We start from the raw sequence: 15,461 nt of genomic DNA, 5'->3' as shown, positions 1-15,461 counted from the left end.
TTTTAGGTAAAAATGTTGGTTGGTGCCCCCGTAGTGTTGCGCATGCGCTGTTTTGTGTTTACGAAAGAACAGGGATGCAGGGAGAGATCCAGACTCACCCTGATTAAATATATTCTGACTACATGTTTCTTAGAAATGTCATGACATCACTGAATTAAAAACAGTCTAAGAATATTATATGGACTTCTACACATTCAACATGCCCTTTAGAATTCATTTGTTTTGTCTTGTCCTCTGTGTAGGTATAAATGATTAAACATATCTGGATGTGTGTTTATTTAAAAATAAATAAATACACGTTTCACATATTTTTACTTTTGGGTACTTTTGATAATTCATTTTTGTATTATTATATAGATATATTCATATATATATATATATTCATATCAATTATTTGTTACATGTTGTCTGAAATGGCTTATTTTTTTAAGGGGTGTCCATGTGTGGATTCAGTGATTAAAATTACATATGACAAAAAACACAAATAAATAGGAAAATTCTGTTTGTCAGAGACCTCTTAAGATCACTTGCTGAATTCTGCTGCAGTCAGAGAGAATTTTAATTTTCACACTGCCCACTGCTAAGAGTGTTGACCTCAAGCCTTGGGGTTATACAGCAGACAGCTATCTGGAAATAGATCTATGGCTGCCTGTAACTGGTTTGCAGCAGGATATATATTTGATGCATGAATATGAAATGTAGCTTGGGGAATACATGCTATGGTCTGAGAAACACATCATACAGTATATTGCCTCTATAATATGTAGGCTACATTTAGAATGTTGCAAATATTATGCCTGAAATTACTTGATGAATGATTTAGTAACATGAGAATTCATCTATGTACTATGCAGACTGTATGAATGTTTCAACACATTTGTGTTGTGTGTTGACCTTAAGATTCAATGAGGTTAATTGCTTTGATTTGTAGGCATCATATTTTTGTAGCTCCTTCTATACAGTCTGTCAACATTGTGCATACAAAATGAAAAATGGCATTTTCCACCTATTCATACCCCCCAAAATGTTCCAGTATCCTCTTTATAAAAGACATTTGATGTAATGATGACGGTAACGATCACTGTACTAAGACTTGCTGCTGAAAACTCAACAATCAACAACTAACCTCCCCCTATTTTGTGCAGCAGATGGTACATCCCGGTCTCTCCTCCTCTCCCTGCCATTCTCCTCCCTCCTGCTCTGTGTCCTCCATCTCTCTGCTTTCTCTCATTTTCTTATATTAAGGACATTCCAACTACCAGAGACTGCTGTGCTTCCTCTTCCATCAGTTATTCCTGTAATCTCTACAAAGCTGTTGGTAAAGGTAGGTAATGCCTGTATTTCTTCTTGTCTCAGCACAGGAAGATTTAGCTTTTGTAAATATGTGTCAGCCTACATTCTATAACATCATTTAAGCTGCTATGATGCGTTTATTCAGCCTCAGCAGGGTTTATTCTTCTTCAGTTTTCCTCATTTGCATTTTTCCTCTATCGCAGTTGCTGTGGTCCTTATTTCACTCCTCCATCTTGTCCTCCATTTATAGCAGAAATGACTCATGCAGGTTTTACAGAGAGAACAGAGAGCAAGACAGAGAGAGAGACAAAATCTTCAGATTATTGCATCAGGACTTGTATGGGTCAAAGACATATGAGAGTTGGTCTTTTAAATGAATAAACTCTGTAGCTGCAGTAGCATTCTTCCTGTCGCTATTTCGAAACTAGCAGATTGTCCCATGAAAAAGCTTAACATGGTAAGCAGCTGTGAAATGATTTCTTGAGTGGAAGATTATGTCACGGCAGCTGTGACCAAAATAAACCATTTCCTGTCCTGGAGTTGTCCCATCAATGTCATCTTTTTCCAAGGTCACATTTAAGGCCCCATCACCACATGACTGCTTTACTGCTGTACAGGGAATACATAGATATCAGTGGCTCTTCATATGTCCGTGTCTCTACACTCAACAGAGCAGATAACATGATGTCTGAGCCTAATTTAGAGGGATAATCTGCTGTGTCTGTTTGCTGTTTTTCCTCAGTGAAGCAGCACAGAGCTGACCTTATAAAGACTCCTCCTGACCAGACCACACCTCTGTCTCCGAGTCTATGGAAGCCAAAGCAAAGTCCGGGGCTCCAGCACCCAAGGCAGCATCTAAAGCAGAGAAGAAGGAGCCTCCTGCCCCACGTAAAGCTGACCCTGCCCCTGCAGCTCCTGAGCCAGAGAATCCTCCTCCCTCTCAGGATGGGGCAGCAGAAGCTGAAACAGCAGCAGGTGATGAGGCTGCGGCCTCTAGCACAGACTCTCTGGAGCACCTGAAACCGTTTCTCATTGGTGGTGTTGTTATTGCTGCAGGAGCCATTTTGCTGGGAGTGCTGCTACTGGCAAGGAGAAATTAAAACCAAATCATTATCCTAAGTAAGAATATTTATTGGTTGGTGAATAAGTGGGTTGTTGCTGATTGGTTCATAGACTATATAATACAGATGGAGGATGGGGAGTCACTGTGCATTTTATTTTATGTTTATGTGTTGCTATTTCACTCAATGTGAATCAAAGCACTCAAGTTTTGATCAAGGCTGTACATGGAGCATAGCTATACATAATATATGCATGAAGTTGCTAAAATACTGCATCTGAAATGTCATCATCTATTTCTAAAAAAAATCACACTGTATTACTGAGCATTGACTCCTAAACTGTCTGAAGGTAGCTTATTTAACTGCTTTATGTTGTTTAATCCAGTTTGCACAAATATCTGCATAAACCTGCAATATTTGTACATTCTTGCATCAGAAATAAGCTGGGTTCACTTTGCTAAAACATCCTGAAGGACTAAACTCATAATGTTAAAGTATAAAAACTGAATGTCAGATCCATTTATTTTGAATTTAAATATGACAATTGAAAGAAAAGGCTGGGATACAGCTGGGATTGTGCACTGTAATATATTGCACACATTTTGGTTAAAGGAATAGCTTCAGTTTCTCTTCAACATAGTAAAAAAAGAATGTTTCTGTGCATAAAAAGTAAAAATACACAATAGTACTGTTTAAAAACAGTAAACCTTTTTAGTGCATAAGCATGCAGTGGTTGCAGACTGGCATGCAAAGGTTTGTTAAACATGTACAATATGTGGAACAGAGATAGTAAAGTTACTTTTTTCCTGTAGAATACAAAGAGATTTTTTTTTCCAGTGTCAAAGGATATCACAAATCAATAGCCTTTCATGTCTCACACAACTGCCACAGTCATGCTGGTTGAATCTGTTTACATCTTACAGTAGATGCTTAGCTTTAGCAGGCTGAACAGCCATTAGTATTGCAGTATCAGGTTTAGAGCCTGCTGCCAAAACTTGGAGATGTTTCTGCCCCCACTATGCTCAAAGTGGGAGAATGTTAAGCAGTCCCAACTTTGTTATTGAACACACACACACCTGTACAGTGGTACACAATATTTTTAATTCATAGTGTAAAACTCATCACGGTGTCCCTTCTGCATAAGTAGGTAGCAAAGAGACAGTTTTGACTATTTTTAGTTGTTAAGGCTACATCTTAAATTTTGAACATTACTGTCCAAAAATATTTTATTCACCACAGTCAACACCCCAAGCACATTAAAAAAGATAGTATGCCAACACAAAAAAAATTCACCTTACATTGTACAATACAGTGTACCAAAAAAGAAAGAAAATTCCTATTTTCATAATTTCAACAGCGTATAAATGCAATAATTCAGATAGAATTCCTCATTTAGCACATGTGCTGTAGCAAGTTAAATTACATAAAATATGTAATCATGTATGATGTTTGTGATGGCAATGGTAGAGATGCAGATGATGGCAATGGTGATGATGATGTTACTCATGGTGACTGTAATGATGATAATGATGGTTATGATATATTTTTTATATATTTATAACATATTTTCCTTATGCACCCCTCCCCTCTGCCCTCCTAAATGTAAAAAGAAAGAGTTTGAAATCCAACCTTATTAAAGGCAGTGAACCAGCTTGAGTGAGTTTGTTTCTTTGATGGTTGTATCCTATTCAATAATGATGCATTTGTATGGCAATATAATCATATATATAGTGATTTTGCAAATGATAATCATTATTACTCTAATACATACACCGAAAAATTGAAAACTCCATCTAAATAATTTGGATGTATTCCAATGTGAACTCTATTCAAATAAACTATCATTGCTTGTTTTATAATCAGCAAAGGGGGGCTTGCATCACTTGTCAGTCGATGCAGTTAAACACACTTTAATGACAGTATACATATCATGTCATTAGACCGTAGCTATTAATGTGTGGTATCTCCAGTTTGTTTGTAGACAATAGATTAGTTGTAAAATTAGGCCTAGCCAGCTATCCTAATTCCACGAAGAAAAATAAAAGTCAATGGGTATGACTGACAAAAAGGTGTTAAGTCAACTTTATAGTCACCAGAGACTGCTGTTTTGTAATGGTATTTAAATATAGTATTATATATACAGTCACATATATTACGTCAACAAACTACGCTATTATTGTGAAACGTCCAGACCGGAAGTCAATACCGTTCATGCGGCTGCAGAGAACGAGGGAAAGCACTGTGTTGGTTTTATTTCCCCTGAAGAAAAACATATTTCAGCTTTAGTTAAAGTACACTGAATACGGTGAGTAACTAAAACGTAAATGTGACAAACTTTGTTATTTGATTTGTAGAATACACAACGTCCTGTCGACTTGTGCCAGCATGTTAGATGCGGCTAATATTAGCTAACAGCGGACAATACTATTAGCATTTAACTTGCCTTGTTTATTAAGATTGACAAGTGACTGTGTTCAAATGAGCCGTAAGCCGTACATGTAACCGTGAAGACATATAGGCTTGGTGGTATGTTACAGTTATTTATCCACTAACATCGCATTGGCTCAGTCTTTGTTGCGATAATGTTAGCAAACAGAGGCTAGCTATCGGAAATAGCACTTTACCACAGTCAACGTGCTTATCGGGTTGCTAACAGACCGGTGTTGTGCCAAAAAGTAATTTTCGCCTTAAAGCTGCATCGCTGAATCCATACTGTTGACTTCAAGTAATTTTATGGCAGAAATAACCACTCAGGCACTCTATTGAGGCTTTAATCACTTTTTGTCGGGTAGAAAACGTTTTTATGAGATGCATTGACCCTTCGAAGGTGTGTAACGGGTATCTGTGGGCTGGTTTGAGGATAATCTGTTAAATATCACAGACAAGAATAACTTCAAGTAGTTTTAAGGCAGCAATAAGACGATAGCAATACAACAAAACGCATGCCATTCTTCACAAGGCTGGAGGTGTTCATGGTCCAGGTCAGATCCTCTGAGATGTGGGTCCCCTGGAACTTGAAGCTGAAGACACGTTCAACTGCCATCCCGTTGATGTGTATGGGGATATGCGTGCATCCTTTCTCCCGTTTGAAGTATGTATGTGCTGCAACAGTATGGACGAGACAAAACAACCGTATAAGCTACAGACACTTGGTGATGCAGCTTTAAGGTGCTGTGCACGCTCCCGCAGACAATCACTTTTCTCATTGTAACTATGTTTGTGTATGTTTTAAAATAAGTTCCAATGACCTTCGCTTATTTATTGGGCAATCCTTTGTAATTATTGTGATTGGGTTTTATATTTTAAATTCAGATGCTAACAGGATTGTATGTCTCTGTGTCCAGGTGTCCCAAAATGATCATCCCTATCAGATGCTTCACATGTGGAAAAATAGTGGGCAACAAATGGGAAGCATATCTCGGCCTGCTGCAAGCAGAATATACTGAGGGGTAAGAAAAAATGTTGGTTTGATGTTGTACGTCTCCATATGTTATCCGAAAAACTTGCATAGAAAAAAATAAGATACAAAGATAGAAAAAAATGCCTACAAAATCCCAATAATTGTTTAAGGCTATGGAACATGTAAATATCTTAACAATGAAAAGAGGTCACAGGATGTAAAAACTAGTCACTGGCAGTGAAGACTGTTTTGTTGGAGCAGGTGTACGAATATGCTTTTCTAGCGGAAGTGGGGCTTTTAATCTATTCACTTGTCACAGGGTATGTTTTTTTCCCTGCCAATTCTATGAGCCTGTCTACTTCAGACTCAGGATGGAGTAATGAGATAAATAAGGGCAATTGCCTAAGGCCATTTAGCCAGGTTTCTTCACTTTGTTTACTTCTTCTTTCAGTAATGTGTATACCATGCATTAGAGATGACATTACTTTCTCTCTCTTCCCCCAGTGATGCCCTTGATGCCCTGGGCCTGAAGAGATACTGTTGTCGGAGGATGCTCCTTTCTCATGTGGATCTTATTGAAAAATTGTTAAATTACGCTCCACTGGAGAAGTAATAACTGTAAGAACTGAATGGCTGTAATGATGCTGCAGCTTGGTCATGTTCATATTATATTAATGTGAGATGTAACCAATTTCAAAACCTTCATTTGTGCACCTACATAATGATGTATTATTTTCTAAATAAAGCTTTTGAAGACATTGTTATCTTTATACCTGTGTTTCCTAACATTATCTTGATGCTGGAACAATGAGTGCACACATGCTGTCAAAATTAATCTTGCTTTTAATTTAATACTACAAATAAAAAGATATATAATGTTTGGAAAACCAAGTAAATAAAAATGTGTTCACAGCAGAATGGTTTGGATGTAACATGCAGGTATTTGTTGAAATTCAATGAATTTAAAGTGATTTCAGGATTTTAATTTACAGTGAAAAACAGATTACAATTTGAGGAAAACAAGGATTATATTTTCATGGAATGTTTTTTTTTTAATTTGTAGATTTAATACAAAATAAGGTGAAGAAAACATTACATTAACTATTAAGATGACATGCAAGCACAGAAATCTACAATCAGTTCTTTTTCATGAAAGTAAAAATCTCAATGTGAACATATGACTGGCGAACCCAATAAGTGTACCTCAGAATTTACAAATATCTTGTTCACCTTAGATTCCTCCGGATTTTAGTACAACTTGATGCAAAATCAAAGTCCTGTCTTTCCTTTACATGTACTCCATCACTCTAGAAGGGGGGGGAAATGCATACATTTTAAAAGACACAAAATGAAAGGTGGAGTGTACCACAGTGTAGTACAGAAACTTTCAGAGAATGTGTAGAAATTGATAATCCTAAGAAGTACTATCCTATCAGTTTCTGACAGTTGCTACTTATGCATACAAAACAGAACCTCAGGTGTTGACATAAACAACAACATAAGCCTGCAATCACAATCCAAGAGCACGACTTTGGAGTAGAATGCTGCCATCATTACTGTGATTCAATACCTGTGCTTTATAAAAATAAATTCTAAGTATTTTTCTAAAGAAACTAGGTGCTAATGTGCACTTGAAATAGTAGCCTTTAGCTGCAATCTCACTGCTTAATGACTTTTCTGCTAATGCAGGTTTAAGTAGTTTTTAAATAAGCTTACCATGTTAGCGGTGTCTGTCTCTGTAATCTTTGTGCCTATCCCGTTCCCTTGAACGCTCTCTGTGTCTTCGGGACATTCCCGCACCTTCCCAGCCAGAAGAATCATCCCTATCACGGCCTCTCTCACTTCTCTCTCGCTCTCTGTCTCGACTCCTGTCACGGTCTCGACTCCTGTCTTTGTCCCGACTCCTGTCTCTGTCCCGGTCTCTCTCTTTGTCCCCTGAACGAGTGCTACTCCTAGGAAAAAATGCAAATATGTGTGATGAGGACTGATTAGAAAAACAAATCTGATTATGTACATAATATGGGCAACAGATCCATACCAACCTGTAGCCACAATTGCTCTGGATTGAGACTAGACAGTCTTTGAGTGAGGTGACAAGGGCTTGACAGCGCTCATCTCCATACACCCTGGATTGCTTTATGATGGCAATGGCAGTTAAAAGGGTTTCCATGGCCACTTGCATGTCTCCTGCATTAGCAATAAGGAAGATACGATATTAGGGACAGAGTACCGTACAGTGATTTGTCATTAATAAAAAAATGTGTTAATTTGCTATCCAATTCTATTGTAAAACGGGAAGCGGTGAAGCATCTGTTTTTTACAGTTGTTTGGAGCAATCTAAAAGCTTTGAAAGTTCTGTGTTCTTTCTTCCACCTCACAGAATCTGATCAGCTGTACTCACCAGCTGCTGCTCCAGACACAGCCTTAGTGATGGCACTGCTGGTAATAGCTCTATTTCTGTTCATTAGCTCTTCAAAATCTGCAGCCATACTTTGATATGTACTATGTCTGAAAAATAAGACAGATTGTTGTCATAGCAAATAACAGAAATAATTACCACCACATGGTGTGACTAATAAGAAATGTTGCCATTCTTTCTTGTAATTGTGACAGTTCTTCTCATTAGTGAACTTCATTCATTCATTCAACACTGTTTATATCCTGTTTACTTAAAACACATGAAACAATATGCTTTCTTACATTGGTTGACTGTAAGCTTTGCTGCTGTGCCCATCTTGTGCCGCAGTGAAGAATGCAGGATTTATATGCAGACTGGGAGAGGGTTGGCTTGGAACAAGGCCAGGAGGAGGAGGAGGAGGGATCAAATGTGGTGGCATGGGAGGTGGGATATTTGGTGGAATGGGTGGGAAAGGTGGAGTAGGTGGACCCATAAATGGGCTGGGTAATGAAGGAAAACTGTTTGGAAGTGGATGTGATGGAAAAACTGGCGGTAAAGGGAGAGAACTAAGCTCTTGTGATAGTACTGTAGGAATCTTCTCAGAAGAGCCATTATCTTTAGAAACACGCAGGGGTATACCTGCGAAGAGCACATTATTTGTGTGAAACCTGACACTCACACATACATAAAACTTTGTTTAACATTAGAGTGAACTTACGTTTATTGGCTATGTCCTCAAACAGGTGGAGGTTCTGTCGAGTGGCAAAGCGACAGTCCATCTTTTCCCCATTGACTTCACACTGGGGTATTTTTTCCAACAATATTTTTAGTGACTCCTCTGAGGTTATCACCATCTCTGCATAGCTGCATTTTAGAGTAGAAACCACAATTGCAATCTAAAATACATCAGAACAAAAGCTTTCCTTTTTCCTTTTGCAATAGGCAAGAATTTTGGAGATTTTCATTACATTTAAGAAATGCATTGTTTAAAAAAAACACTCACCCTCTTGACTGGCCATTTACTTTGTTCTCAGCAAATTTGATTTCTTTGATGTCCTTCACACCCAGCCGTTGGGCCATACGTGTGAGGTCTTTGTCAGATGTCCACTGTAGGCATTAGTAGGTTGGAGAAAAGTAAATGATAATATGGCAGCAGGGTAAATAGTAAGACTGTTAGTGAGTTCATAAACAGACTCATGGATAATAACTAACTTACTGTACCAACAAAATCCTACCTATCACTGCCTTTTTTTGAGAATTTAGAAAGTGTTCTGCTATACCAAGGTACAGCAGACCAAGTATTCTGTTCCGTGATTACCTGATTTTTTTTAGCTTGTGCATTTTAGAGAGGTCGATTGTGACGAGCACATGTGATATTCTCAGCAACACTGAAAGAATCATGTTGATTTCAGAGAAAAAAATACAAGTATTGCTGCATCTCACTTGTGCTCATTCCGTTTCATATTCTTGATGACATTTTTCTGTTCGGTCATCATGGGTCCATGCAGATGAAAACAATTTGCAACATGTGACATCAATAATATGGAAAAGATGTCGCTCACCCAAGGGAAATTTCCAATATATATAGACAGCCTCCTCAGTGAGTTTGCTCCTTTTTGGGTTTCTGTTGATTTACAGGTCTCACTTGCTGATAGCTCCTTAGGAGGGGGCACAACATTAGGAGTAGTGGTAGTATTTTTATCTTGATTTACCGAACCAGTTAGAACAGCATCAAAAAGTTCATTTGCTTCAGCAATTTTGTCCAAATCCTGTGAAGTATAGAAAATAATAACAATGTAAGAAAGCATTAGTAAAATAATCCAAAAAGAAATGCAAATCCTAGGACTCTCCTGCAGCTGAGCAGCAGGGAGTGCTTAAGGTTCATTCACATATTGCTTTGATATAAAGGTTTGGGCAGAGCATGAAAATGTGCATGAAAAAATAAGAAAAAACAGACATCCCATTTGGTGTAGACTATTCCCTACTTGCAATTAATACAATAACACAGACTAAATATGTTTCTTTTCAAAAAATTGTTTTACTCTACTCAACCTCGATTAAAAAAGATGCTGAAACGAGTTTATTCAAGATACTTTCTAAGAGGACATCTATGTCAACTCTGATTGCTGCAAAATATAAGCAATGTGTTTTCATGGGCTTTACAGGAGCTGTCATCATTTCTGTTATTGTCAGACTCACCTCATCGTTTTGATTGAGATCGCCGTATAGATCAGTATTGTCTTCGGGGGTGCCTGGTGCGGCTGCAGGTCCTGCAGCAGCCATCCCAGGAGCCTGATCAGATGTTGACACAGCTGGCAATTTAGTTATTTTTCAGTATAATATGCACAGGAAAAACATTCATGCACATGAACAGCATGTGCAATTTTCCAATTTTCGTGATTGCAACGCCCTGTTTTGGTTGCTAGCGTGTACCTCAAGATCGGAAAAAAAACACTGTAGCTAAAATAAAGTATGCTACACCGAGCACATACAAGGTGGGCATATATCAAGAACTTCCATTTTTCATGATCACTTTAAAAAACGTGCAGGGTACTTCGTATTTGAGTCTTCAAACAACAACTTTACGGATACACCATGCCTGGTCTTAGATGAGCTAATGCTAATATGCGTTAACATTTAGCGCTTCAGGAAAATCTAACCGGCGGAGAACAACAACCAATCAGCATTGGTTCCGATGTGAATTCCCCTCCGGATAATGGTATTAGAGTAATATACTTTCTCATACAAGTTTTTCAATCAAAAATAATATAAACATTATTTAATAACCCTTAACTCTTTACTCTTTACTCAACCATTGTCGTTGCCTTAGCAATAGAGCGACGTGTGTCCGCTCTGTATATTCCCCCGTCTGTAGTTTCCGTTCACGTGAGACCTGCTTGTATAATATCTGTCGGACGCAAACGTTCTGACACCAGTAAAGTCCCTCAGTAGTGCCAGTCATTCAAAAAATATAAGAAGAAGCGATGTTGTCTTCTGCTGTGGCGAGAAGAGTGAGTAAACACTGCATTTATTTGTGAATTCGTTGGCTGGAATCTCAATGCTACTATATATCACAGGAACAAGTCAACGACTTTTGACAAATTAGCGAAAACATGTAATGTTGTGTTAACGATACGATGCAGCAACAACAGACTAAAGATATTGTAAAATGTTCAGTTTTCTATTGTTGTAAAGTTTTATGTTATAAGACATGATACAGAGAGTATCCTGTTAGAGGACGGTTGTACAATCCAGTAGTAGACAGTTGTACAACAGGGCAGCGTGTCAGCTTATGCAATTCCTCTTCTGCTACCTGCATTAGTGAGGCAGTGTGATGTTTGGTGAGCTTCACATGAGTCTGATTTGATGTGTTGTTGTATTCTCATCATTTAAACCTGCTTATATTTCAGATATCAATGTAAATATGAATAGTTGAAAATGATAACCCTAAATTTACAGAGACTAGGGTTAGGTTATAAACAGACTGTAGTGTCCACTGTTTAAATAATCATATGCATTGGGTGACATAACAACTACAAGCCAAGCACTTGTTCTAATGTGCTTATGTTTGTTGGCCATCAGCTGGTAACAGGGCTGTGCCAGGCAGCGTGGAGGCCAGCAGGCACAGGGCTGGTATCCGCTCGTGGTTATCGTGGAGACGCTCCTGATGACAACAAGGCTGACCTGATTGAGATCCCTTTGCCACCCTGGGAAGCAAAGCTTGATGAGCCCATTGACATCAAGAGACGTCGGCTTCTCTACGAAAGTCGCAAGAGGGGCATGTTGGAGAACTGTATATTGCTCAGGTTGTTAATCTCATCTATCTGTCTTCAAGCCATTTGTCGGATTTTAGAACACTTCACTTTAATTTAGAGCAGCCATTGATTACCTTAGTTCTTCAACTTCATTATCTGTTTCTATTTATTTGTGTTTCATTTTTTGTGTTTTTGAGTTCCATTTGAAGGCCTTTTCTCATTTGAGTTCTACTCATCAGAATCTCAGATGATTATAAGTAACTTTTAATTTAGACAAGACTAACAAATTCTCCATCTCTCTTTTAGCATTTTTGCAAAACGATACCTCAACACAATGAGTGAGAACCAGCTTCAGCAGTATGACCGCCTGATTAATGAACCAAGCAATGACTGGGATATCTACTACTGGGCAACAGGTGGGAGGATTGTTCTTAGTTCTTCTAATGGTATCTGAAGCCTGGCCATGACCTATATTATAGAACTACTAAAATTTGGAACCAAGCTAGGGTTATAGAAGTAACCTCTATGAGTACATATAAAAGCCATGTAATATAAATAAATACTTCAAGTGGCCTTCAATGAACTCCTACTGCAGCATTTATTCAGTTACTTATATTTAAAGCAAAACAGTGTAAGCTCGCTCTGGCCTAGCAAATGCAATTTTGGACATTGTGTAAGAATTACTCTGCTACTTTTACTTTGTTGTGCAGGTTGCATTGTGAGAACAAATCATCACATTGGCTGTGACTCAGGTCAAATAAAAAGATGTTGAACTGTTTGTAGTTTAGGTGGTCTAAACAAAATTAAGTTGTGCTTCCCTAATATAGACTAAAGCTCACATCTGTGTGCTGAATGCTCTAACATTCCAACTGCGGGTTTGAAAAGTTGGAAACAGAAAATAATAAAACCCATTTTTTGCTTACAGAAGCTCAGCCCACCCCTGAATGTTATCAGGGAGAGGTCATGGACATGTTGAAGGAGTTCACTAAGAACCGTGACCATGAACAGAGATTGGATGCACCCAACTTGGAGTACCTGGAAAAAGAGAACCAGTGAGGTCCCTGATCTGGACCTTCTCAGAGACTTATAAAAAAGGAAGAGTGAGAAAGAGTGCAATAAGCCTCCTGGAGTCAGCCATGTTTCCCAGTTCCACATAAGAAACCTTGTAAAATAGTTGGAACGCCATCCACCAGATCCATAATCTCACCATAAATCTGTGCCGTCTGTTATTATACAGAGAAGCTTCATGGAGGCTCGGACGTTTGTGGATCAAGCGAGTATTTAAACATGAAAAATGTGTTCTGAATAAACTGTGCTATTAAAACATGATTCATTTCTGTCAATTCAAAACTGGTGTAAGTCTTACTGAATAAGCCAGCATTGATAAAAGGTCCATGTACCATGACCTCAGTGTGCCTGCTACAGATGTTATGGATTATTTAATAAATGTTGATCTGCTACTCTTTCCTGCTATTTCATCTCATTCATGACCATCGGCATGGATCACATGACCAGAGGATGCCATGATGGACCGTTTAACAGTGTTTGTTACATAATAAAGGTTGCACTGCCTGCAGTGTCTGTTTACAGACACCAGATGGAAGCATAGTGTCATACTGAAGCACCTGCTGATCGCTGTGGAAAATGGCTCATCCGAGACCACATACATCCCATATGTTTTATTTTTTTATGCAACAGTGGGAGAATATCTGTTCACAGCTGCCATATTTGTGTGAATGTCTATCTGCTAAAAGCCTATCAGCAGTGATGATGGGCTATAAGCGGGATAAAAATAAACCCTTACTGCATGTCTCTTTACAGCTGTTGAGACAATGCAACACAGAATGTTTCTCTTTTGAGCTGAGTTCCCTATTACACCACATTTGTTACATGCTTGGAGCCATGCACATAGCTCCACAGCACATGTTGACTATGGAGAATATTTCTTGTCTGGCTGTGTGTCATGTCGGTTCACTGGAACCCTGTTCTGAGAGCGGGAGGGAAATGCCCTCTGGTCAGGAGATGCACACAGAATCTCTAAACAGATGACAAGCTTGCTGTGTACATCCAGAGAATTATAATGTACACATGATCCACAGCAAGGCAATATCGTAACTAAGAGAAATGATTGTATGCATTTTCTGGTTTGTCACATTCAAAAGGAGGATGCTAGTGTGTTGAGTAACAATGACCTCCTTCATTTGTGTTGTCAGCGTGTCCTAAAATAGGCTGAGATGATGTCAGAAGGGTTCCCCTCTGTTTTCCTCCATCTTCTGCCATCTGTCTCATCGTTTATCTTAATCAGTGGTGGAAATTTAGCAGCCTACAATTACTGACGTATTCTATTTACAGAGGTACTTTATAGTGTTTTCATTTTATGTAACTCATCTCTTCCTGTCTTTTCAGTTTTTGCGCTATATTATTTTGGCAGCAACAGAAAGTCACTTTTTATATTTAGATTTTACATGAAAATCCAGTGGTTTCCAAGTAACTTTTATAATGGGAATGAACTACTTTTACTGAGTGACTTGAAGCTCTATAAACTTACAGATGCTCCACATCAAAACATTTTACCCCATGACTGTGAATCCTACCTGCCTTTTCTGTCTGGTTCACAGCCACAATTCATTGTGTTTTTGATGTACATTGTTTAACAACTGACCAAATTCAGCATCCAAAACAGCAACAAAGTCACAGTCACAATTCCCTGGTGTGACAAATGGAAACCACCTCAAGATCCCACATACAGAGGAAGCAGAATTCCTGTATTCTTCTGTTGCTCTAAGGCTTGTTTAGAGTGTATATTCATCAGTTGCCCACGCACACCCACTGTGCCTATCTGTAGCCCAGAGCTCCTGTCATCCTCCAATGCTGCTTCCTGTGTCGTGACAGCTCTCTGTTTTATCCTCAGCCTTGCCGTCACCCTCTGCTCCCCTGGAATCTCAATCTCATGTGCTTTAGTTTTCCCTTTTTCACTTCTAGCAGCAGCAGCAGCAGCATAAGCACCCTATCCACCTTCTGGTCTTCAAAATGGGCAGACACCAGATGGGCAAAAGAAAACTACTCTCACTATCAGGCTGGGAGGTATAATTTTTAAAGATAGAAATGTTAGATAAGCAGGCTAATTAAACACACTTTGTCATCATTACACACTATTCTTCTCTCAGATGTTATCTTGTGTTTAAGATGCAGTGAAACTTAGTGTGTAGGAAGCAGAGCAGGCAATTTCTGTAATTCTAGTGATCAGCAGCGATTATATGGATGTTAATTACCCTTAAAACCAATGACCTCTTTGTGCTTAAGCTGGAAGAGAGAGGGAAACATTTGAAGCAAATGTGGCAATGTGTTTCCAGCAGTGTGTGTAATAACTTTATCTGCTGGTCCATGTATTTGCAATTAAACTTTAACAAATGAGGGTGATAATATCAACAACGCAGATCAAACTGAAGTGCGAGTTAGCAGACGGTCTTTGTGAGATTTGTTTCTTAGACAAAAACTGCACTTAAATGTCCCAGTATTCACATTAGTGAAAATGAAGTGAACTTACCCAGTTG

At 38.6% G+C, this 15,461-nt stretch overlaps 3 protein-coding genes across 4 annotated transcripts; 2 read left to right on the top strand and 1 right to left on the bottom strand.

Annotated features, from left to right (window-relative positions):
• Nucleotides 1-4,535: 4,535 nt before the first annotated feature.
• On the top strand, nucleotides 4,536-6,524 carry polr2l (RNA polymerase II, I and III subunit L). The gene is made up of 3 exons (XM_028402602.1): nucleotides 4,536-4,659; nucleotides 5,699-5,803; nucleotides 6,259-6,524. Exons 2-3 carry the CDS (start codon nucleotides 5,709-5,711, stop codon nucleotides 6,365-6,367), a joined length of 204 nt encoding a protein of 67 aa, XP_028258403.1. The 5' UTR covers nucleotides 4,536-4,659; nucleotides 5,699-5,708; the 3' UTR covers nucleotides 6,368-6,524.
• LOC114433853 (cleavage and polyadenylation specificity factor subunit 7-like) lies at nucleotides 4,900-10,815 on the bottom strand. Of its 2 annotated transcripts, XR_003670409.1 has the most exons (10): nucleotides 10,352-10,815; nucleotides 9,715-9,921; nucleotides 9,156-9,259; nucleotides 8,871-9,016; nucleotides 8,455-8,791; nucleotides 8,156-8,262; nucleotides 7,797-7,941; nucleotides 7,471-7,706; nucleotides 6,985-7,061; nucleotides 4,900-5,456 (listed from the first exon to the last, which is right to left on the bottom strand). XR_003670409.1 is itself a non-coding variant. In XM_028402601.1 (9 exons), the coding sequence occupies exons 1-8, from the start codon at nucleotides 10,433-10,435 to the stop codon at nucleotides 7,475-7,477; spliced, it is 1,362 nt and encodes a 453-aa protein (XP_028258402.1). In that variant the 5' UTR covers nucleotides 10,436-10,815; the 3' UTR covers nucleotides 6,781-7,061; nucleotides 7,471-7,474. The 2 variants fall into 2 exon arrangements, 1 of the variants encoding a protein (XP_028258402.1); XM_028402601.1 differs by lacking the exon at nucleotides 4,900-5,456 and having other exon boundaries at nucleotides 6,781-7,061.
• Nucleotides 10,816-11,031: 216 nt separating this feature from the next.
• On the top strand, nucleotides 11,032-13,257 carry sdhaf2 (succinate dehydrogenase complex assembly factor 2). Its single transcript, XM_028402122.1, has 4 exons — nucleotides 11,032-11,163; nucleotides 11,735-11,958; nucleotides 12,214-12,323; nucleotides 12,833-13,257. The coding sequence occupies exons 1-4, from the start codon at nucleotides 11,137-11,139 to the stop codon at nucleotides 12,961-12,963; spliced, it is 492 nt and encodes a 163-aa protein (XP_028257923.1). The 5' UTR covers nucleotides 11,032-11,136; the 3' UTR covers nucleotides 12,964-13,257.
• The last annotated feature ends 2,204 nt before the right edge of the window (nucleotides 13,258-15,461 follow it).

This window comes from Parambassis ranga, chromosome 3, assembly GCF_900634625.1.
Source record: "Parambassis ranga chromosome 3, fParRan2.1, whole genome shotgun sequence".
Classification (NCBI taxonomy): domain Eukaryota; kingdom Metazoa; phylum Chordata; class Actinopteri; family Ambassidae; genus Parambassis; species Parambassis ranga.
Note: the sequence above shows the minus strand (reverse complement) of the source record. Positions and strands in the feature narration are given on the sequence as shown.

What these genes read in the sequence shown, in the direction of transcription:
- sdhaf2 (XM_028402122.1), top strand. Translation starts at nt 11,137, where the DNA reads ATGTTGTCTTCTGCTGTGGCGAGAAGA. An exon ending in CTTCTGCTGTGGCGAGAAGA is followed by an intron (nt 11,164 to 11,734) that starts GTGAGTAAACAC and finishes GTTGGCCATCAG; the next exon opens with CTGGTAACAGGGCTGTGCCA. An exon ending in TATCTACTACTGGGCAACAG is followed by an intron (nt 12,324 to 12,832) that starts GTGGGAGGATTG and finishes TTTTGCTTACAG; the next exon opens with AAGCTCAGCCCACCCCTGAA.
- polr2l (XM_028402602.1), top strand. Translation starts at nt 5,709, where the DNA reads ATGATCATCCCTATCAGATGCTTCACATGTGGAAAAATAGTGGGCAAC. An exon ending in CAAGCAGAATATACTGAGGG is followed by an intron (nt 5,804 to 6,258) that starts GTAAGAAAAAAT and finishes CTCTTCCCCCAG; the next exon opens with TGATGCCCTTGATGCCCTGG.
- LOC114433853 (XM_028402601.1), bottom strand. Translation starts at nt 10,435, where the DNA reads ATGGCTGCTGCAGGACCTGCAGCCGCACCAGGCACCCCCGAAGACAAT. An exon ending in ATCTCAATCAAAACGATGAG is followed by an intron (nt 9,922 to 10,351) that starts GTGAGTCTGACA and finishes TATACTTCACAG; the next exon opens with GATTTGGACAAAATTGCTGA. An exon ending in CAGAGCAATTGTGGCTACAG is followed by an intron (nt 7,707 to 7,796) that starts GTTGGTATGGAT and finishes ATTTTTTCCTAG; the next exon opens with GAGTAGCACTCGTTCAGGGG.